This window comes from Cynocephalus volans, chromosome 12 (genome assembly GCF_027409185.1).
Source record: "Cynocephalus volans isolate mCynVol1 chromosome 12, mCynVol1.pri, whole genome shotgun sequence".
Classification (NCBI taxonomy): domain Eukaryota; kingdom Metazoa; phylum Chordata; class Mammalia; order Dermoptera; family Cynocephalidae; genus Cynocephalus; species Cynocephalus volans.
Window position 1 is genome coordinate 62,743,023 of NC_084471.1, and position 16,415 is coordinate 62,759,437.

Consider the following 16,415-nt stretch of genomic DNA (forward strand, 5'->3'; position numbering starts at 1 on the left):
TAAGAATGGCAACTCTTCCCTCCCAAGTACATATCAGCTCCAGGGTGTTGCTATAAGATTCCTTGCTTATAGGAATTGTTTATTATTATTTTCATCATTGTGTCTTAGAGTGTGTGTGTGTTATATATGTGAGGGGTCTTCAAAAAGTTCACGGAAGGATTCATATTATCTTTTAATTTAAGCTTTCTATGAACTTTTTGAAGTACCCTTGTGTGAGATACCAATTAGAGAATATATTAGGATTCGGGTCTGCTGCAATTAATAGCAAAACCCAAGTAATATCTTAAACCAGATAGAAGTTTATTTTTCTTTCATGTTTGAGAAGTCCAGAGGTAGTCGGTCCAGGGCTGGTCTAGTCAGAGACGTAGGTATCTGTAATTTTTCATCTTAGTATCATCTCACAGTTCAGGATGGCTGCTAGAGCGCCAGCCCTTGCTTTCACATTCAAGCCAGGAGGAATTAGGGATGAGTAAAGAAGGGCCACCCACTGTATGGAAGTTGTATTAACTGCTTATATTTGTTTGCTAAGCCTGCCATAACAAAAGAGCACAGATTGGGTGGCATAAACAACAGAAAATTTATTTTCTCACAGTTTTAGATGCTAGAAGTCCAAGATCAAGGTTTTGACAGTGTTGGCTTCTTCTGAGACTTCTCTCCATGGCTTCCAGATGGCATGTTCTCTCTGTGTCCTCACAGGTCTTTCCTCTATGCGCATCATGCCCCTGGTGTCCCACTGTGTGTCCAAATTTCCTACTCTTATAAGGACACCAGTCAGATTGGATTACGTCTCACCGTAATGGCCTCATTTAATTTAATCACCTCTTTAAAGGCCCTATCTCCAAATACAGTCACATTCTGAGGTACCAGGGGTTAGGGCTTCAACATATGAATTTGGGGCTGACACAGTTTAGCCTATTACACTACTTCTGTTTACATCTTATGGACTACAACTTAATCACTCATATTTAGCTACAGTAGAGGTTGTGATACGTGTAGCTTTTTTCCAGGAAGCCATGTACCCCAACTAAAGATGGGATAGTTCTGTTATGAGAGAGTCAGTTGGATATTGGGGTTTCTCCTTTGCAGCAGAGGCTTAAGGGCTAATGATTATTAAAGATTTCCAATTCCTTCCTGTGAAATTAGATTGTTTTTATCTCATTTCTCTGGCCAGTCTTACTTTCAATTTTACGTTTTGAAAGATTCTTTTAATACTTAGTTGTTGACTTAGTTGTCCTCTTCACCTGAGGGGTGGTGGTGGCATTGACCGCTAAGATCATCGTGGTATAGGACAGGATAAACTTAGCTGCGTGGCATTTAAGTTGGCAATAGAAGGCATCCTGAAAGGGCCTTGAACAGTAGGTAAATATTTTTTTCTTTCCTAGATGTCTTATCTGGGTTGAGTTGGGAGCAGTTTTGCAAAGGGGTAGGAAAAGACATGGTCTTTTCCATCCCTAAGATTCTGTGATATTTTCTGCGTAGTGGCACTACTTTGATAAAGCTAAAGAAAATGGGAACAGTTGAGAGGGAAGCCCCCACTGCTCCTCTTTGTTTGAAAGAGGAGGATATTTGATTTGTTTTGTTTTGCTTGAGGGTGTAACGTTTTTGGCCAAGAATGTAGAGAAGCTGAAGGAAACTGTGACGAGGCCCCACTAACACTTCTGTCCATTGATCAAAGCACTTGCAGTTCTCATTTTAGGGCAAGTACAGCCAAACAGATATTGAGCAAAGAAAGAGGGTACATGTCCAGGACATTTTCATCTTCTCTCTCTCTTTACTTTGCCTAAAGAATTGCTCTGGACATCAGCCAATTCCTGTGGGCTTCCTCACACCAGTGAATTCTTTTGCAGTTATAGAGCAGAATGATTTTCATGCTTTTCTGATTTGGAAAATTGTCACAATTATTATTGTTATTGTTATTGTTATTGGCCTGGTACTAGTGAAGCTTATGACACTTGACTTCTGCAGTTTTTTGCTTTTTTTTTTATTTTTTATTTTTATTATTATTTTTTAAAATTTATTTATTTTTTAAAAAATTTTTATTTTGTCGATATACATTGTGGCTGATTATTGCTCTGCATCACCAAAACCTCCCTCCCTGCTCCCTCCCCCCCAACAATGTCCTTTCTGTTTGCTTGTCGTATCAACTTCAAGTAATTGTGGTTGTTATATCTTCTTCCCGCCCCCCCCCGGTTTGTGTGTGTGTGTGTGTGTGTGTGTGTGTGTGTGTGTGAATTTATATATTAATTTTTAGCTCCCACCAATAAGTGAGAACATGTGGTATTTCTCTTTCTGTGCCTGACTTGTTTCACTTAATATAATTCTCTCAAGGTCCATCCATGTTGTTGCAAATGGCAGTATTTCATTCGTTTTTATAGCTGAGTAGTATTCCATTGTGTAGATGTACCACATTTTACTTCTGCAGTTTTTAAAGGGCTTTGTGACAGTCACATATCTGTAACCTTATGTGTTTCATATGCACTTTATACTCTGTTCCTATATATTCTGCTTTCCCTCTTTGTAGTGGACCTATTTCTCTCATTTACACTAGGGCTTTATTTTTTGTCCTCCCAGTGGCTGTTAGGCATTTACCTTTTAAGGCATGCAATTATCATACTGCTTTTGTTTTTTTGTCCTTTGTTTTGACACTGTAGTGGAAAGAATCTGGAATTTTGGAACCAAATAGACCTGGGTTTGAGTCCTGGCTTCTTACACATAGTGTATGGCCCTGGACAATTAATATTTCTGACTGGTAATATCTTTGTTTATAAAATGGAGATCACACTTTATATCTTGAGAAAATCAAATAAGATGCTGTCTATAGACTGTAAAACTATTCAGAGTCATGAGGGGTGGACCCAGGTTGAGGAGAAAGATGGGAGAATTTACAAACCTAATTTCTTTTTTTTTTTTTTTTTCTTTTTTAAAGATGACCGGTAAGGGGATCTTAACCCTTGACTTGGTGTTGTCAGCACCACGTTCTCCCAAGTGTGCTTACTGGCCATCCGTATATAGGGATCTGAACCCATGGCCTTGGTGTTATTAGCACCAAACACTCTCCCAAGTGAGCCATGGGCCGGCCCCAAACCTAATTTTTGAATCCAAAAATATGTTCTCTACTGATAGTTTCTGAGGACAGGACTTACTTAGATCTAGACACCCTTCTTAACCCACACTTCATACCCCAAAATGCTCCTGAATGGGCATCTACCTTGGAACACCTAAAACTTTGGCTTTGGGGTTGGACACAGCTAGGTTGGAATTCTGCTCTTGCCTCTCTTGTATTGACTTGGGAAAGTTATTTAATGCCTCTGAGCTGTTTTTTTCATCTGAGAAATACTCTAACAAAGAGTTGTATTGAGATTAAGTAATTTACAGAAATAATAAAAAGAAGAAAAATAAAAGTCAGAAAGCATGTAGACTTTGGAATTAGATACCACCAGGGTTCTGGTCAGGTTCTGCCACTTAGTAGTGGTATGACCTTGATCACATTGCTTGGCTGCACTTGGTGGATGTGAGTTGAAGTGAGTAAACCAGGTTCATAATCATGCTCAATAAACGTTAGTATTTTCCTTTTCTAACTCCAGTGTCAAAGAACATAAGAAAAGGCTTGTGATGTATTTATCATCTAGAATGTTTTGTTTTTAACTTGCAATTTTACCTCTGTGGATGCTTTGTCCCTACTGCTTGATTCGTAAGGGCATTTTTAACTTAATAAAGTGCACGGATCTTAAGCATTCAGTTAATGGATTTTGACAATTGTTTACACTCATGTAGTCACTGCCCTAAACAAGATAGAATATTTCCATCACTTCTAGAAGGTTTCTTGTTTCTCCTTCTGATCAGTATTTGCCCCCCTTCTCCTAAGCCCTAAGCAACCACTTTCTGATTTCGGTCACTGTAAGTTAGTTTTGCTTATTCTTTTTTTTAAAAAAAAGATGACCAGTAAGGGGATCTTAACCCTTGACTTGGTGTTGTCAGCACCACGCTCAGCCAGTGACCTAACTGGACATCCCTATATGGGATCCGAACCCGTGGCCTTGGTGTTATCAGCACCACACTCTCCCGAGTGAGCCATGGGCTGGCCCTAGTTTTGCTTATTCTTGAACTTCGTGTAAATAGACTTATATAGAATGTATTTTTTGGGGGAGGTGAGTCTGCTTTCTTTCATTTACCATAATAGTTTTGACATCCATCCATGTTTTTGTGTGTATCAGTATACATGGTAGTTCATTCTATTTTATTATTGAATAGTATTCCATTATATGAACATGCCATAATTTGTTTATTCATTCTCCTGAGCCCCTAGATTTTGAACAGTTTCTTAAAATGTGAGTATCAATTGAGAGTAATTTACTCTTGATATATAAGGTAGTAAAGGACTGGAAAGCTTTACAGGGAATCTGCCACAGGGTAGGTCAGAATTTTTAGCACCTAGATGTTGAGTTCTTGTGTACTTTCTCCTACTTGGCCATCGTTTAAAAGGGAAAAAAATGAAACTGTCTTTCTGTCTTTGAGTGTCCCATATATAATGTATTCCTTCTGGCCCAATGCCTAGAAAGTTGTTTATAGAGTTGATGGAAGGATATATAATTTCACTGTGTTCTGGAAGGTACTTATCTTGGCAGTCAAAAAATTTATGGGGAATATGCAGTATTCTCTCTGGAAAAAAATAGCCGAATCTTGGCTCCCAATCGTCCTCCCCTGTATCATCCTATTTCCTCACTCCCCCTGTTTACCCCCTGACCCCTGCCACCCCCCCTCTAACAGTTCCCTGTGTGCAGCTTTGAGCCATTGAGTGTCCTTAGGAGACATTCTTCTGCCTTAGAAATAGTGTTGTTTGCCTGGATGAAATGTACAGTGTGCACAAGTGGGTTGTAGGAAAGCACACATGTATGCCCTCCTGGGAGCTTAATGTCTTTGTTTTGTTCTTGTCATGGTTATATATGAAATAGTTCCTTTCTTCTTCTCCCACCAAAAAACCTACCAAGCCCTTAATTTTCCCTCTATACTAAATAAACTATCAAGAGTGGAAATTGCTTTTCTACCTCCTGTCTTTATTCTCACTCTTTAAGGCTTTTTTTAGTTAATAAAATTGTCTTGTTCTTCAGCTGCAACTTTTGCTTTTGTTTTGGCTCAGAAAATTTTGTTTCCAGGAATCCTTATGCCCCAAGAGTAAGGAGAGTCTTCTACATTGCTACAGGACTAGGAATAACCTTAATTAAAGGTTTTCTTGGAGAGCAAAAGAGAGTCTTAGCCTAAGAAATATCATTTTCTGCTTCATGTATCTTCCAATGGATCTTGACTCTGGAATAGTAAACTCTGACTCCTTATTACTAGTGCCTCTGTCTACTTCAAGACAGCTTCTTTTATCTTAGAAGCAAAATGGTGGGGAGACTTAAAACCACATGATTCAAAGACCTGACTTAAAGAACTGGGAGTGTTTAGTGAAGGAAATAAGATAAAGTTGTCTTTTATAAGAGGCTGACATGGAAAGCAAGATTAAACATATTTTTTAGAAAGCTAAATGGGGGTCCATGGGAGGAGATAACAGGAAATGAATTTTGTCTGTTTATGAGGAATGTATTCCCAAAAGAAATTGTTTGTATTCAGAGGTGAGGACTTCCCCTTCACTAGAGGTATACAAGCAGGGACAGAAGAACCATTTTTCAGAGTTACTGATGATTCAAGAACCTAATTATGAGAACTATGGATGTAGCAGGATGGAGCTGAATGAGAAAGTTTCTAATTGCCCTTCCAATTAACATTCCATTTGTTATCTTTGGTAGACTTTTCATTTTATTCTCTGGTCTTTGGCCATCTGTTCCCTTAGTTAGAGGTGGTATTGCATAAGGGTTAAAAAAGTAAGTACCAGAGCAAAATTTCCTGGCTTTGAGTCCTGGTTCTGCCATGTACCAGTTGTATAACCTTAATCAAATTATTTAACTTCTCTGTGTGTCAGTTTACTTATCTATAAAATGGTGATGTTAATAATATGTATGTCATAAGATTGTTGGAAGATTAAATGAGATAAGTAAAGTATGTTAGGATAGCACCTGGCACAATGTAAGCCTCAAAAAAATTTAACTGATTATTGTTATCATCCCTCTCTCTGTCAGTTATTTCTACTTATAAGAAGTGGGCTCTGCATGGTGCTGACAACACAAGTCAAGGGTTAAGATCCCCTTACTGGTCATCTTTAAAAAAAAAAGAAGAAGTGGGCTCTATCTGGTTCAGATAGTACCTCTCTTAATATACCCTTTCTGTCAGTATGCTGGGATAGTAAACTCAACTCAAAATAGCTTAAATGATAAGGAGGATTTGTAACCTCACATATCAAGAAGTCCAGAGATAGGGAGGATCCAGGTTGACTAATTCATTGTCTGCATCACAGCATCAAAAAGATACAGGCTTATTCTCTCTGCTCCCCCATCCTCTGTTCGTTGGCAGGATGCTGCTAAAGTCCAGGCATCATCTGTACACAAGACTACCTTCAGCGGAAGATAACAACCCTTTTTCTCTGGTGGCTTTTTAAAAAATTTGATACAGTAGGAAGCCTTTTCTTGAAGCCACCTACCCAGCAAAGTCCCCTCATGTCTCACTGGTGATGATTGCGTCACTTGTCCCTTCAAAAACCAGTCACAAAAAGGAAACAGAATTACCACAATTGGTCTATCTGTTAAGCTAATTAAGATCCATCTCCCAGGTCTTGGGAGTAAGGTCACTTTTCTTGATCATGTGTCCTCAGAGGAAGGCAAACACCAAAAGAAATCTGGGTTAGATTAATGAGTGTGGAAGAAATGGGAGATCTGGGTAGGCAGCCAATATAGTGTGCTAACTTGCCTTTTCCTTTGCTGCTTCCTTTTGTCTCAGTGTTAAAATTACTTTGTTTTACACAGCTCTTTAAGAGGCCAGTGGTCTTATTGAAATGACTGACTAAATTCTTAAAAGTGAGTGGATTAATCACTGTGTGTTTTATGAGTGTCTGTAAGAATCTAAAGGTCAGGTTTTCTTGTTTCCCCAGTGAATGAAGGAAACCATGTCCTCAAAATTTGAGTTTGAGTATGTGACATATTCTATATGCAGCTGTTGTGAATGGACATTTTTGTTTATTTGCTTTCCTAGTATTGTTGGTTGAACACTGAAATTTTTCCTGGTGTCCAGATGATTGATACTTTCCTGACCCACATGTGAAGGAGAACAGCAAAATTGTCATTCTGATTTGAAGAAAAACACCTATTTGGTAATTAAGGACCATTCTGGAAAAAAGAAACAACCACTGCTTTATGTTTTTCCGTTTACCTTCTCTTTCTGACAGAGAAATCTATTTGAGGCTATTAAAGCCCAGAAAAGAGAAAAATGTTGAAGGTCCAGCATGTGGTTAAATTAATAAAACTTAATTTTGTGTGACTCTAAGGCTGATTATGATCAAGACTGAAGCAGTTTGTAGGTTAGTATAGGAAGCAACTATATAACAATTAAGACTATTTCTTTCAGAAATTGATGATCCTGTCCCAGTTTTCCAGGGAAGGCTATCAGGCCTCTCAGGAAGTTATAGAAAGGAGCTTTTCTTGAGGTGATTGCATGAACTTACATCCAAGAACTCTTCTAATTCTGATCTTTGTTAATGTTTCCTAGCTAAGAGATATGGAGAAGGCATGCGATGAGTTTTACTAGTACTTCAAACTGAAGAGAAGTTGAGGACTTGTTGGGGTGTGGGTAATAAATACATGTATACATACATACAAGAGTACATAAACAAAGTCCCATGTACAACCAGTGCTGTTGCTTTGTGTTGCTTTGCCCCCCACGGATTTGTCACTCATCTTCTCCTGGGTGACGGAGCTGCAAAGGATTACTCAAAGCCCATCTCTTCTGAGCAGTGAGAGGCCCTGAAGTGGTTAATTTCCCGCTGGAACCCTCAAGTGAGATGCATCGCTTCCTTGGGAAATTAACCCCAAATTGGGGTTCTCTTCCTGCATTTATTTTCCAGACCAGGAAGTTACAGGAAGAGAACATAGGTGGGGTTATAGTTTAACAATATAGGCTGGTAACTTTCAGTGAAACAAGCCAGATGACATTCCAGTAAGGCAATTAAGTGGTCCTATCAACAACAGCTTGATCTTAGCTAACATTCCTTCTCTCTCTAGCAGTTTTCCAGTATCTTTACATTACAGTCAGTAACTAGTCTGTCCTTGAGCCAGCAACCTTGCTGTACCACAAATCTTTATCTTACACCAGAGACTTATAGCCTGGGGAAAATTTCCAGTCCTCCGCAAGGTCAATATTTGAAACTGCAAGACTTTGGAAAACCAGGCCCTGTGAGGTACATATGCTTTATAGTATATTCCACACAGTGCTCTGTAGGTTATAGCTCTGTAGAAACCAGTAGCTATTGAATCAATTAATTAAAAAATGGAATATTGACCATTTTCTTTTGTAGTCAATTTCTTCCAGTATTTCTCATCTTTAAATTCAGCTGTATGACTTCATGATTATATGAATGACTTTCTGGCACTTTAAAGAGAGTTTATCTAGACCTAAGCAAACTTAAGTCTTCAGGAAGCTGCTCAGGAACTGCCACAAGGTGAACAAAGCAATAATCTTGTAGACTACCTAACTTAATGTCAGGAGGAGGTTACCTGTGCTTCTCGAGAGCCTTCTGGGACTTAGCTTTAAACTGATTTGAAGGAGAGAAAAATGTCTGGTGCGACAATTTTCTTGAAGCATTGCTAACCACTTATTTGTTTATTTAGTTCAGTTTCTAGTGCTACTCTGGGAATAGATGTGACATCTGGGAAGGTTTCCCATCTGACCTTTTTTAAGGGAAAGAAGTATTTAGGACTGAAGTACAGTCAGTAACCCATGTAAGGAGACACCTCTACAAACCGTTGTTGGAGCTAAGCATGTTTGATTTCAGCAGTTGAGGACATGAATCTGTATATAGAGCGTCAAGTTCTGTTTCTCAGTGTGTACCTGAAGAACTTTGTTGGCTTCATTAAATCCCTGGTAGTGATAGTATAAGTGATACAGACCTGGCCACCCTTGCACTATAGATACTCTGTATTATTTGGGAGGTGGTAGATTGACAACCCAAATAAGGAATAGCAAAGCGAAGATTCTGCCTCTGAAGATTCCACCTCTGGGGGAGAGACCCAATCTTTCTAAAGGACAGATGACACCAAAGTTCTCTAGTTTGCTTAAGATAAAGGAAAGAATTTAAGATTCTATAACCATGGTCTGGTTTTGCTGCCTTTTTTTTTTTTTTTTCCCCCTAGGCAGCTGGCCAGTACTGGTGGGTGTGAGGGTCTGAACCCATGACCATGGTTTTACAAGGCTGTACTCTAACCAACTGAGCTAACCAGCCAGCCCCTGATTTTGCTGCTTTTTGATGGGGGAATAGCGTGAATTTGGTAACAATGTTGTGGTTTGTGGTAACTGTGGAGGTTCTCTTTTGGGAAAGAAGAGTGTTCCACTCCTGGTGAACAGAGCTTTATAATATTTTTTTCTTCATTCTGGAAAGAATCTAGTGAGTTAAGTGATTGAGCTGAAAATGTGAGCAAATTTCTGTAGGGAACAAGAGACAGCAAAGTGCCAAGAGGACTCACACTAAATTGTTTTAAAACTGAATCCTGGTGAATCTCAAAAGTATGCCAAGTAAAAGAGTCCAGATAGTGTATGATTCCAGTTATATAAAATTCTAGAAAATGCAGACTAATCTGTAGTGATGGAAAGCAAATCAGTGGTTGGCTGGGGGTGGTGGGCAGGTGAGGGAGAGATTACAAAGGGGCATGAGGAAACTTTTAGGGGTGATGGATGTATCACTATCTCAATTGTGGTGCTGGTTTTAAAAGTATATGTATGAGGGCTGGCCCGTGGCTCACTCAGGAGAGTGTGGTGCTGATAACACCAAGGCCATGGGTTCGGATCCCTATATAGGGGTGGCTGGTTTGCTCACTTTGGAGAGCGCGTTGGTGACAACACTAAGTCAAGGGTTAAGATCCCCTTACCAGTCATCTTTAAAAATAATAATAATAAAAAAAAATAAAAATAAAAAATAAAAGTGTAGGTATGTGTCATAACCAATTGTATATTTTAAATATATGTAGTTTATTGTCAGTTTTATCTCAATAAAGCTTAAGAAAGAAAAAAGAAAAAGAAAACCCAAGGACTCTTTTCTGGGTTATAGGGAAGCTGCTGGAAAAAATGTAAATACGTGAAATGCAAGTCTTGTATGTGTATTACATATGGATACACACTTCCTGTTTAATGTATTTGATATTTCTTTAGGAGTCCATAGAGGCAACTGAATTCTGTTGAAGAACATGTCTAACAGTAACACTACTCAAGAGACTCTGGAAATAATGAAAGAATCAGAAAAAAAATTGGTGGAAGAATCTGTAAACAAAAACAAGTTTATATCTAAGACTCCAAGTAAGGAAGAAATTGAGAAAGAGGGTGAAGATACCATTTTGCGTCCAGAGACACAGGTAAAGATAGAAGTGCATCATATGCATACCTTTTATACCTGAGTAGAAGTGGGAATATGTAAGAACCCAGTCATTTATATTAATGCTTGATTTTCCTTAAAAAACCCCAACTTTAGCTCTCAAGAAGTATGCTTGATTTTCCTTAAAAAAACCCAGCTTTAGCTCTCAAGAAGTATCTCCCTCTTTTGTCATAGAATCCTTCACTGTAGTGAAGTCTAAAGAGGACAGAGTGAAATCCCTAATCCATTTGAACCTGGTTCACTGGTTCTTACTACATTTGGTGCATTTTGATATTTTTTAACTATCAAAATATAAACTGAATAGAGAAAAAAAATAAAAAATATATAAGCTGTATACAAACACGTATTTAACAATTATAAAATGGCTCATGCAATAAATTCTTAAAATTAGATCTACCTGGCTTTACACATAGTGTTAAATTCATGTCCTGATTGTGTTAAAGCAGTCAGCATTTTCTGGGTCAGAAATAGTCCTCTGACTCGCCACTTGGTAAATGTGAGGTAGAAGAATTTCACTTTTTGGTTGCCGTCCTGTTTTCCATCCAAATTCACATGTCAAGGGGCCAGCCAATAAGCTCAGTTCGGTAGAGTGTGGTGTTATAACACCATGGTCAAGGGTTCGGATCCTGTTGCCGGCCAGCTGCCAAAAAAACAAAAACAAATTAATACTGCAGTACAGAAATGATAGCAGTAGATGGTCAGTCAAGCTTCTTCCAGAGTTCTTCTTTGGTGCCAGCCAGCCCAAACTCTGAACCTCCTCTAGCCTACCTGTTGCAGCCCTTCTCTTCTTTTGTGGTCACTGTTGGTTTCTTCTGTTACCCAAGCACAACTTATACAAATCCTTTCCTTCATGTTCAGGGATGAAACTGGTCTTTATTATAAGATCAGAAGATAAACTGTTAACTCTAGCAAGAAGTTAGGTTAAAAAGCAGGAGCAACAGCATTTGGGGAGGTTTGAAAACTTGAAGCATAATTTTTCTAGACAACTCAATTCACCTAGGCCTTGTCTTCTTTAAAGATTAAAACAGCAACAACATAAAGAGATGAATTAAAATCAGATAGCTCTCTGAAATATTTTGTTCTGTAGCTGCCTGCTTTTCTACTATCTTTCCTCTTACAGTTTGCCAGATCTCTGTCCTGGCTGCTTTTCTTTACCTTTTACATGTGAGTTCCCCACCCATCCTTCTAGAGTTTGTGGAGGCAGTCTACCACTATTCCAACTATACTCCAGCCTCCTCTGATACCAGTAATGAATTTTAAATCCTCAGGACAGATAAGTGATGAATGTTTAATTATGTGCTGCCACATTACATGAAAAATAATTAAATGAACTTTTTGGTCCAAGTTATTCTGTTCTCAGGAGACTATTATAAATGGTGTTCTGAACTGTTATTTGCACTTCTTGAAGATAAGCAGAAAAGAAAATATATTTATAGGTTTTATACTCCTATGGATACCCACTTGGTTTAAAAATGTCTTCATCTGGATATACAAATAGGTTGTGTAGAGAGTTGGAGGGGACCTGCCTTCCGTCTGACTTGACTTCTTTTGTTGCTGCTAGAGCAGGTGGATCTGCTGCTGCCATCTACTGGAGCTCCTGTTCCTTTTGCAAAGTCTTCAGTCTTGTTGGCCACCCTGGATCTTATGGAGCAGTCCCTTAGAAAGCCCTCTCCCCTCTACAATTTCCCAACAGATCATGTGCCCCTTCAACAGCACTAAAAGTTCTCCTTCTCCTGCCTTTCCCCCACTCATACCCCAGAAGTCTCCGTAAGAATCTAACTGGCTCACTCAAGGGAGTCCTTGAATTGGAGTTGAGAAGTTTGGGGGAAAGGGGATTTTCATTACTTGTACTGTGTGAGATGTATTTTTGGGATCAGCTATTGAAACTCAGGACATCTTTTGCGTGGAAACAGTGCTACAGAGTTCAGGTCCTGAGATTCTGTTTAGAATGGGCAAGCCCTCACTTAACCCTTACTGAACTAGGTGTGTCTTTTAAATGACCAACTGGGTATGGCCTCCTGATTGGACTTTCTGCCTTTAAATTTGTAATCCCTTCTGATTCATCTGCCATAGAAACATGTTTGCAAAATAAAGAACTGATTGTGTGAATTCTCTTCAAGCTTTGTGTGTTATTGCCCTAGAATAAGTCCCAGATACCTAGTCCCTTGCCTATCAGCCATTGCCTCCAGCATCCTATGCTTTAGCATTATCTGATTCCTTGGTCCCTGGTATAAATGGGAGCCAGAAAGTTTGGGGAAAGCATGCTTTTGTATATGCTTTCTATGCCTAGAAAGCATCCTTAGTATTCTTTCCCTGGTCTCCTCCAACTCCTGAATCTTTCTCTCCCAACATCTGTCTGATATCTCTTTATCCTTCAAAATGCAATACACGTATCTTTTTCCAGGAAGCCTCCCTTGAAAACCTTATTCACCCATTGTGGTTCTCTGTTGTATGGATCTTCAGCTAATGTCTGTTCTTTTTCATAGAACTATAAGCTCCACAAGGCCCAGGATTAGGTCAGTTTGGGCTCACCATTGTATCCCCAAGACCTAACACAGTGCCTTACACATAGCAGGCACTCAATATTTGTGAAGTATGAATTTATGTATTGCTAGGTCTGAGTTAAATGCTTCTGCTGTGTGCTCCTGTACCACTCCATGAGTACCTCCGTAATGTACTTAACGTACTGTATTGTAATTGTTTATCCGTCTTCTCCAACAGGATTGAGTTCCTTTTTGACAAGGTTTGTGTCTTTTATCTCTGTATCCTCCAGAAGTTAGCATAATACTTGGTGCATATTAGGCTTTCAATATGTGTTTGACTGTTTAATGAAAACTATCCATTCTGGGAAATAAGCAGATTCATTGTTGGTAGGGGTATAATTGTCACAACCATTTTGAAAGACAATTTGGCAGTACTTCATAAAAATTTTTAAATGGACTACAGATAAACTGTATTTATATAGATTCAGTGATGTGGTCATTGTTTGTACTGGCAAAAGGTCAGAAACATCCTAAATGGTGTAGTTTAAGGGACTGGTAAAATAAATTATGGTATAACCACACCATGTAGTCATTAAGAAAAACAGGATAGATCGTCTATAGAATGATATCCATGAAAAAATTTATTTATTTATTTATTTTTATTTATTTATTTTTTTTAAAGATGACCGGTAAGGGGATCTTAACCCTTGAGTTGGTGTTGTCAGCACCACGCTGTCCCAAGTGAGCTAACCAGCCATCCCTATATAGGGATCTGAACCCGTGGCCTTGGTGTTATCAGCACCACACTCTCCCGAGTGAGCCACGGGCCGGCCCTCCCATGAAAAATTTTAAAAACAAAGTTCAGAGTAGTGTGTACAGTATACTTGGAACTGTATACATATACAGTACTACTACTACTAATAATAATAATACTGATATTTCTAATAATAATAATAATACTGTATATGCATGGAAGATCTCTGGATACATCTAAAAGAAATTCAATACTGGTTGACCCATAGGATAGAACCAGGTATCTGGGGGGATAAATGTGTTCTATATATATCCCCAGTATACCTTTTGAATGTTTCCATGTGTGTGAATTGCCTATTTGAAAAAGTAGCGACAAATACTGCTTCATATTTCTGGACTGTGAATCTTACCTTGATGCGACATATTTTGCCACTGACCAGATCCACCATCATTTCTTACTCTTTTCATCTACCTTCTCAATTCTCCATTTTGCATCGTGACACTGTTGTTTGCAAACTAGGGAAGAGGACCAAGGAAAGAGAATCCTCACCCACCCAAGACCATGCTGGTATTCTGTCTCTGACTTATTTACCCTTGCCCACCCTCCAGCCACAATTCTTTTTACATCCCATGGCAGTGAGTTTCTTTTAAAATATCTCAGGGGCCGGCCCGTGGCTCACTCGGGAGAGTACGGTGCTGATAACACCAAGGCCCCGGGTTCGGATCCCATATACGGATGGCCGGTTTGCTCACTGGCTGAGCGTGGTGCTCGTAACACCAAGTCAAGGGTTAAGATCCCCTTACCGGTCATCTTTTTAAAAAAAAAAAAAAAAATCTCAGAAAACTGCCTCATTATGTATGTGACCCTACTCAATCACTTCCCAAAAGCACCCATTTTGACTTCTCAGATGTTCAGAAATCTTATATTAGCCATTCCTTCCCTAATTCCGTCTCTGGCCTTTATTCTTTGTCTTCTACCTTCCTCCTTACCCGTACTCTCTTCCCTTTGCTCTGGAGGTCTTATCCCTATCTTCCATGCTCCCTTCTTTTATCCTGTCCCATCTTATATCTCTGACCCAGACAAACTATAAGGGTCACCACCAGGAACATAGAACTGGTAGAATGCTTATATTTAGGAAGGGAGGCATTTGGGAAGAAGACTCTTCATTCCATTTCTGCAGCTATAGGGACAGGTATTTTGAGCATCTCAAGTTGGAACTTTGGAATGTGTTGTCCTTTAAAGATGTTATTATAAACGATGGTTTAGGGCCATATTTCACATTCATTATGGATTAAATGACTCCTGTGAACAAGCTTAGAGGGGGTGGGGGGAACCTCTCTCCACTCTCTCATGCTTTGGTAGTAACATTTCCAGAAGCATCCGAATCAGGAGAGGATTCCATAGTTTGTCCAAAAGTAATTTTTGTCAGTCAGTAAAATTGGCTAACAAATCAGTGTCCTTCTTCTCTTTATCTTCATGGTGAACAGTGATTTGTCTGAAGGTGGCCTGTGGTCTCTTCCATATCACAGTTACTGGAGTTGTAGTAGGGGGACAACCACACCAAGTGGTTCTCATCATAGTCTAGCTATTGTTGCAGTGGTTTTTACAGTTAGTGCCTTTTCTTTATAAACATGTATTGCTTTTAGCTTCAGTGTTGATTTTTCCACCTTTAATATTTTCTAATCCCCTTCTTACAGAGGCGGACATCCAATCATGGTCATGCCAGGAAAAGAGCCAAGGTGAGAGCCCTTCTCTTGCTTCTTTTTTATGGTTTTTAGTAATACATTTCACAGATGGACTTATCATCAATATCTAGTTTATTTGGATTATATATAAGCAGATTTTTCTTGCCTGTGCTTTGAACTCTAATTGTGAACATACATTCACATGCACACACATGGGCACACATACACACGTTTCCTAATGGAAGGTCTGGCTTTATTCTTCTCCCTCATTTCTAGTTCAGTAATAGCCTATTTCAGATGCCTGAAAGGATACCAGGCTGGAGCCTTCCACAGAGACTGAGAGAATTTGGTACTGGTGCTTGTTATGCTGAAATAGCAGTTTCTCTGCTCACCCCTGGCTTCTTTAGAAGATGGCTGCTTATATGAATCTCTTTATTCCCCTTTGCATTTTTTTTTTTTAATGTGAATTTTCATTTAAGACAAATTCTGCCCCATTAGTAGAAATGACTCAACATTTTTGGATATCCTAGGTTTTGTTTTTTGGGGGTTTTTTTGCTGTTTAAGTTGGCGCAGGGAGGAGGATTTTTTTTTAATCATTGATAAAATTAGCACATCATAGATTATTTTAAGCAGTGTTATCAAGGAAGATTATAAGTGTTAGTGTGTGATAGCTTTTTGGCGGGGGAGCAGCTGGCTGGTATGGGGATCTGAACCCTTGACCTTGGTGTTGTAACACCACTCTATAACCAACTGAACTAACTAGCCAGCCCATGTGATAGCTTTCTAATTTAGGTGGGGAATAGTAAAATATTAAACTTTCTTTGCATTGGGAAGAATTGTCACCAGAAGTAATAATTAAAGGTGCCCATCCCCTTCCCTTAGAAAAATAATGATAGAATTTGGGAGTTGCCCAGCTAGTATGTGGTTTGGGTTTGAAGGCCAGGAAGTATGATAAATTGACTCTTTGTCTTGCCTTCCATGGCCTA

The 16,415-nt window shown here is 39.0% G+C and overlaps 1 protein-coding gene across 18 annotated transcripts in view; it reads left to right on the top strand.

Moving 5' to 3' along the window:
* The window catches only part of R3HDM2 (R3H domain containing 2), a 147,513-nt gene that overhangs the window by 91,251 nt on the left and 39,847 nt on the right, over positions 1 to 16,415 (top strand). For all 18 annotated transcript variants that reach the window (XM_063076270.1, XM_063076268.1, XM_063076271.1 and 15 more), the window contains 2 exons: positions 10,288 to 10,487; positions 15,442 to 15,483. In XM_063076270.1, the coding sequence (XP_062932340.1) occupies positions 10,323 to 10,487; positions 15,442 to 15,483 (207 nt within the window). In that variant the 5' untranslated portion in view covers positions 10,288 to 10,322. The remainder of the gene's footprint in view (positions 1 to 10,287; positions 10,488 to 15,441; positions 15,484 to 16,415) is intronic.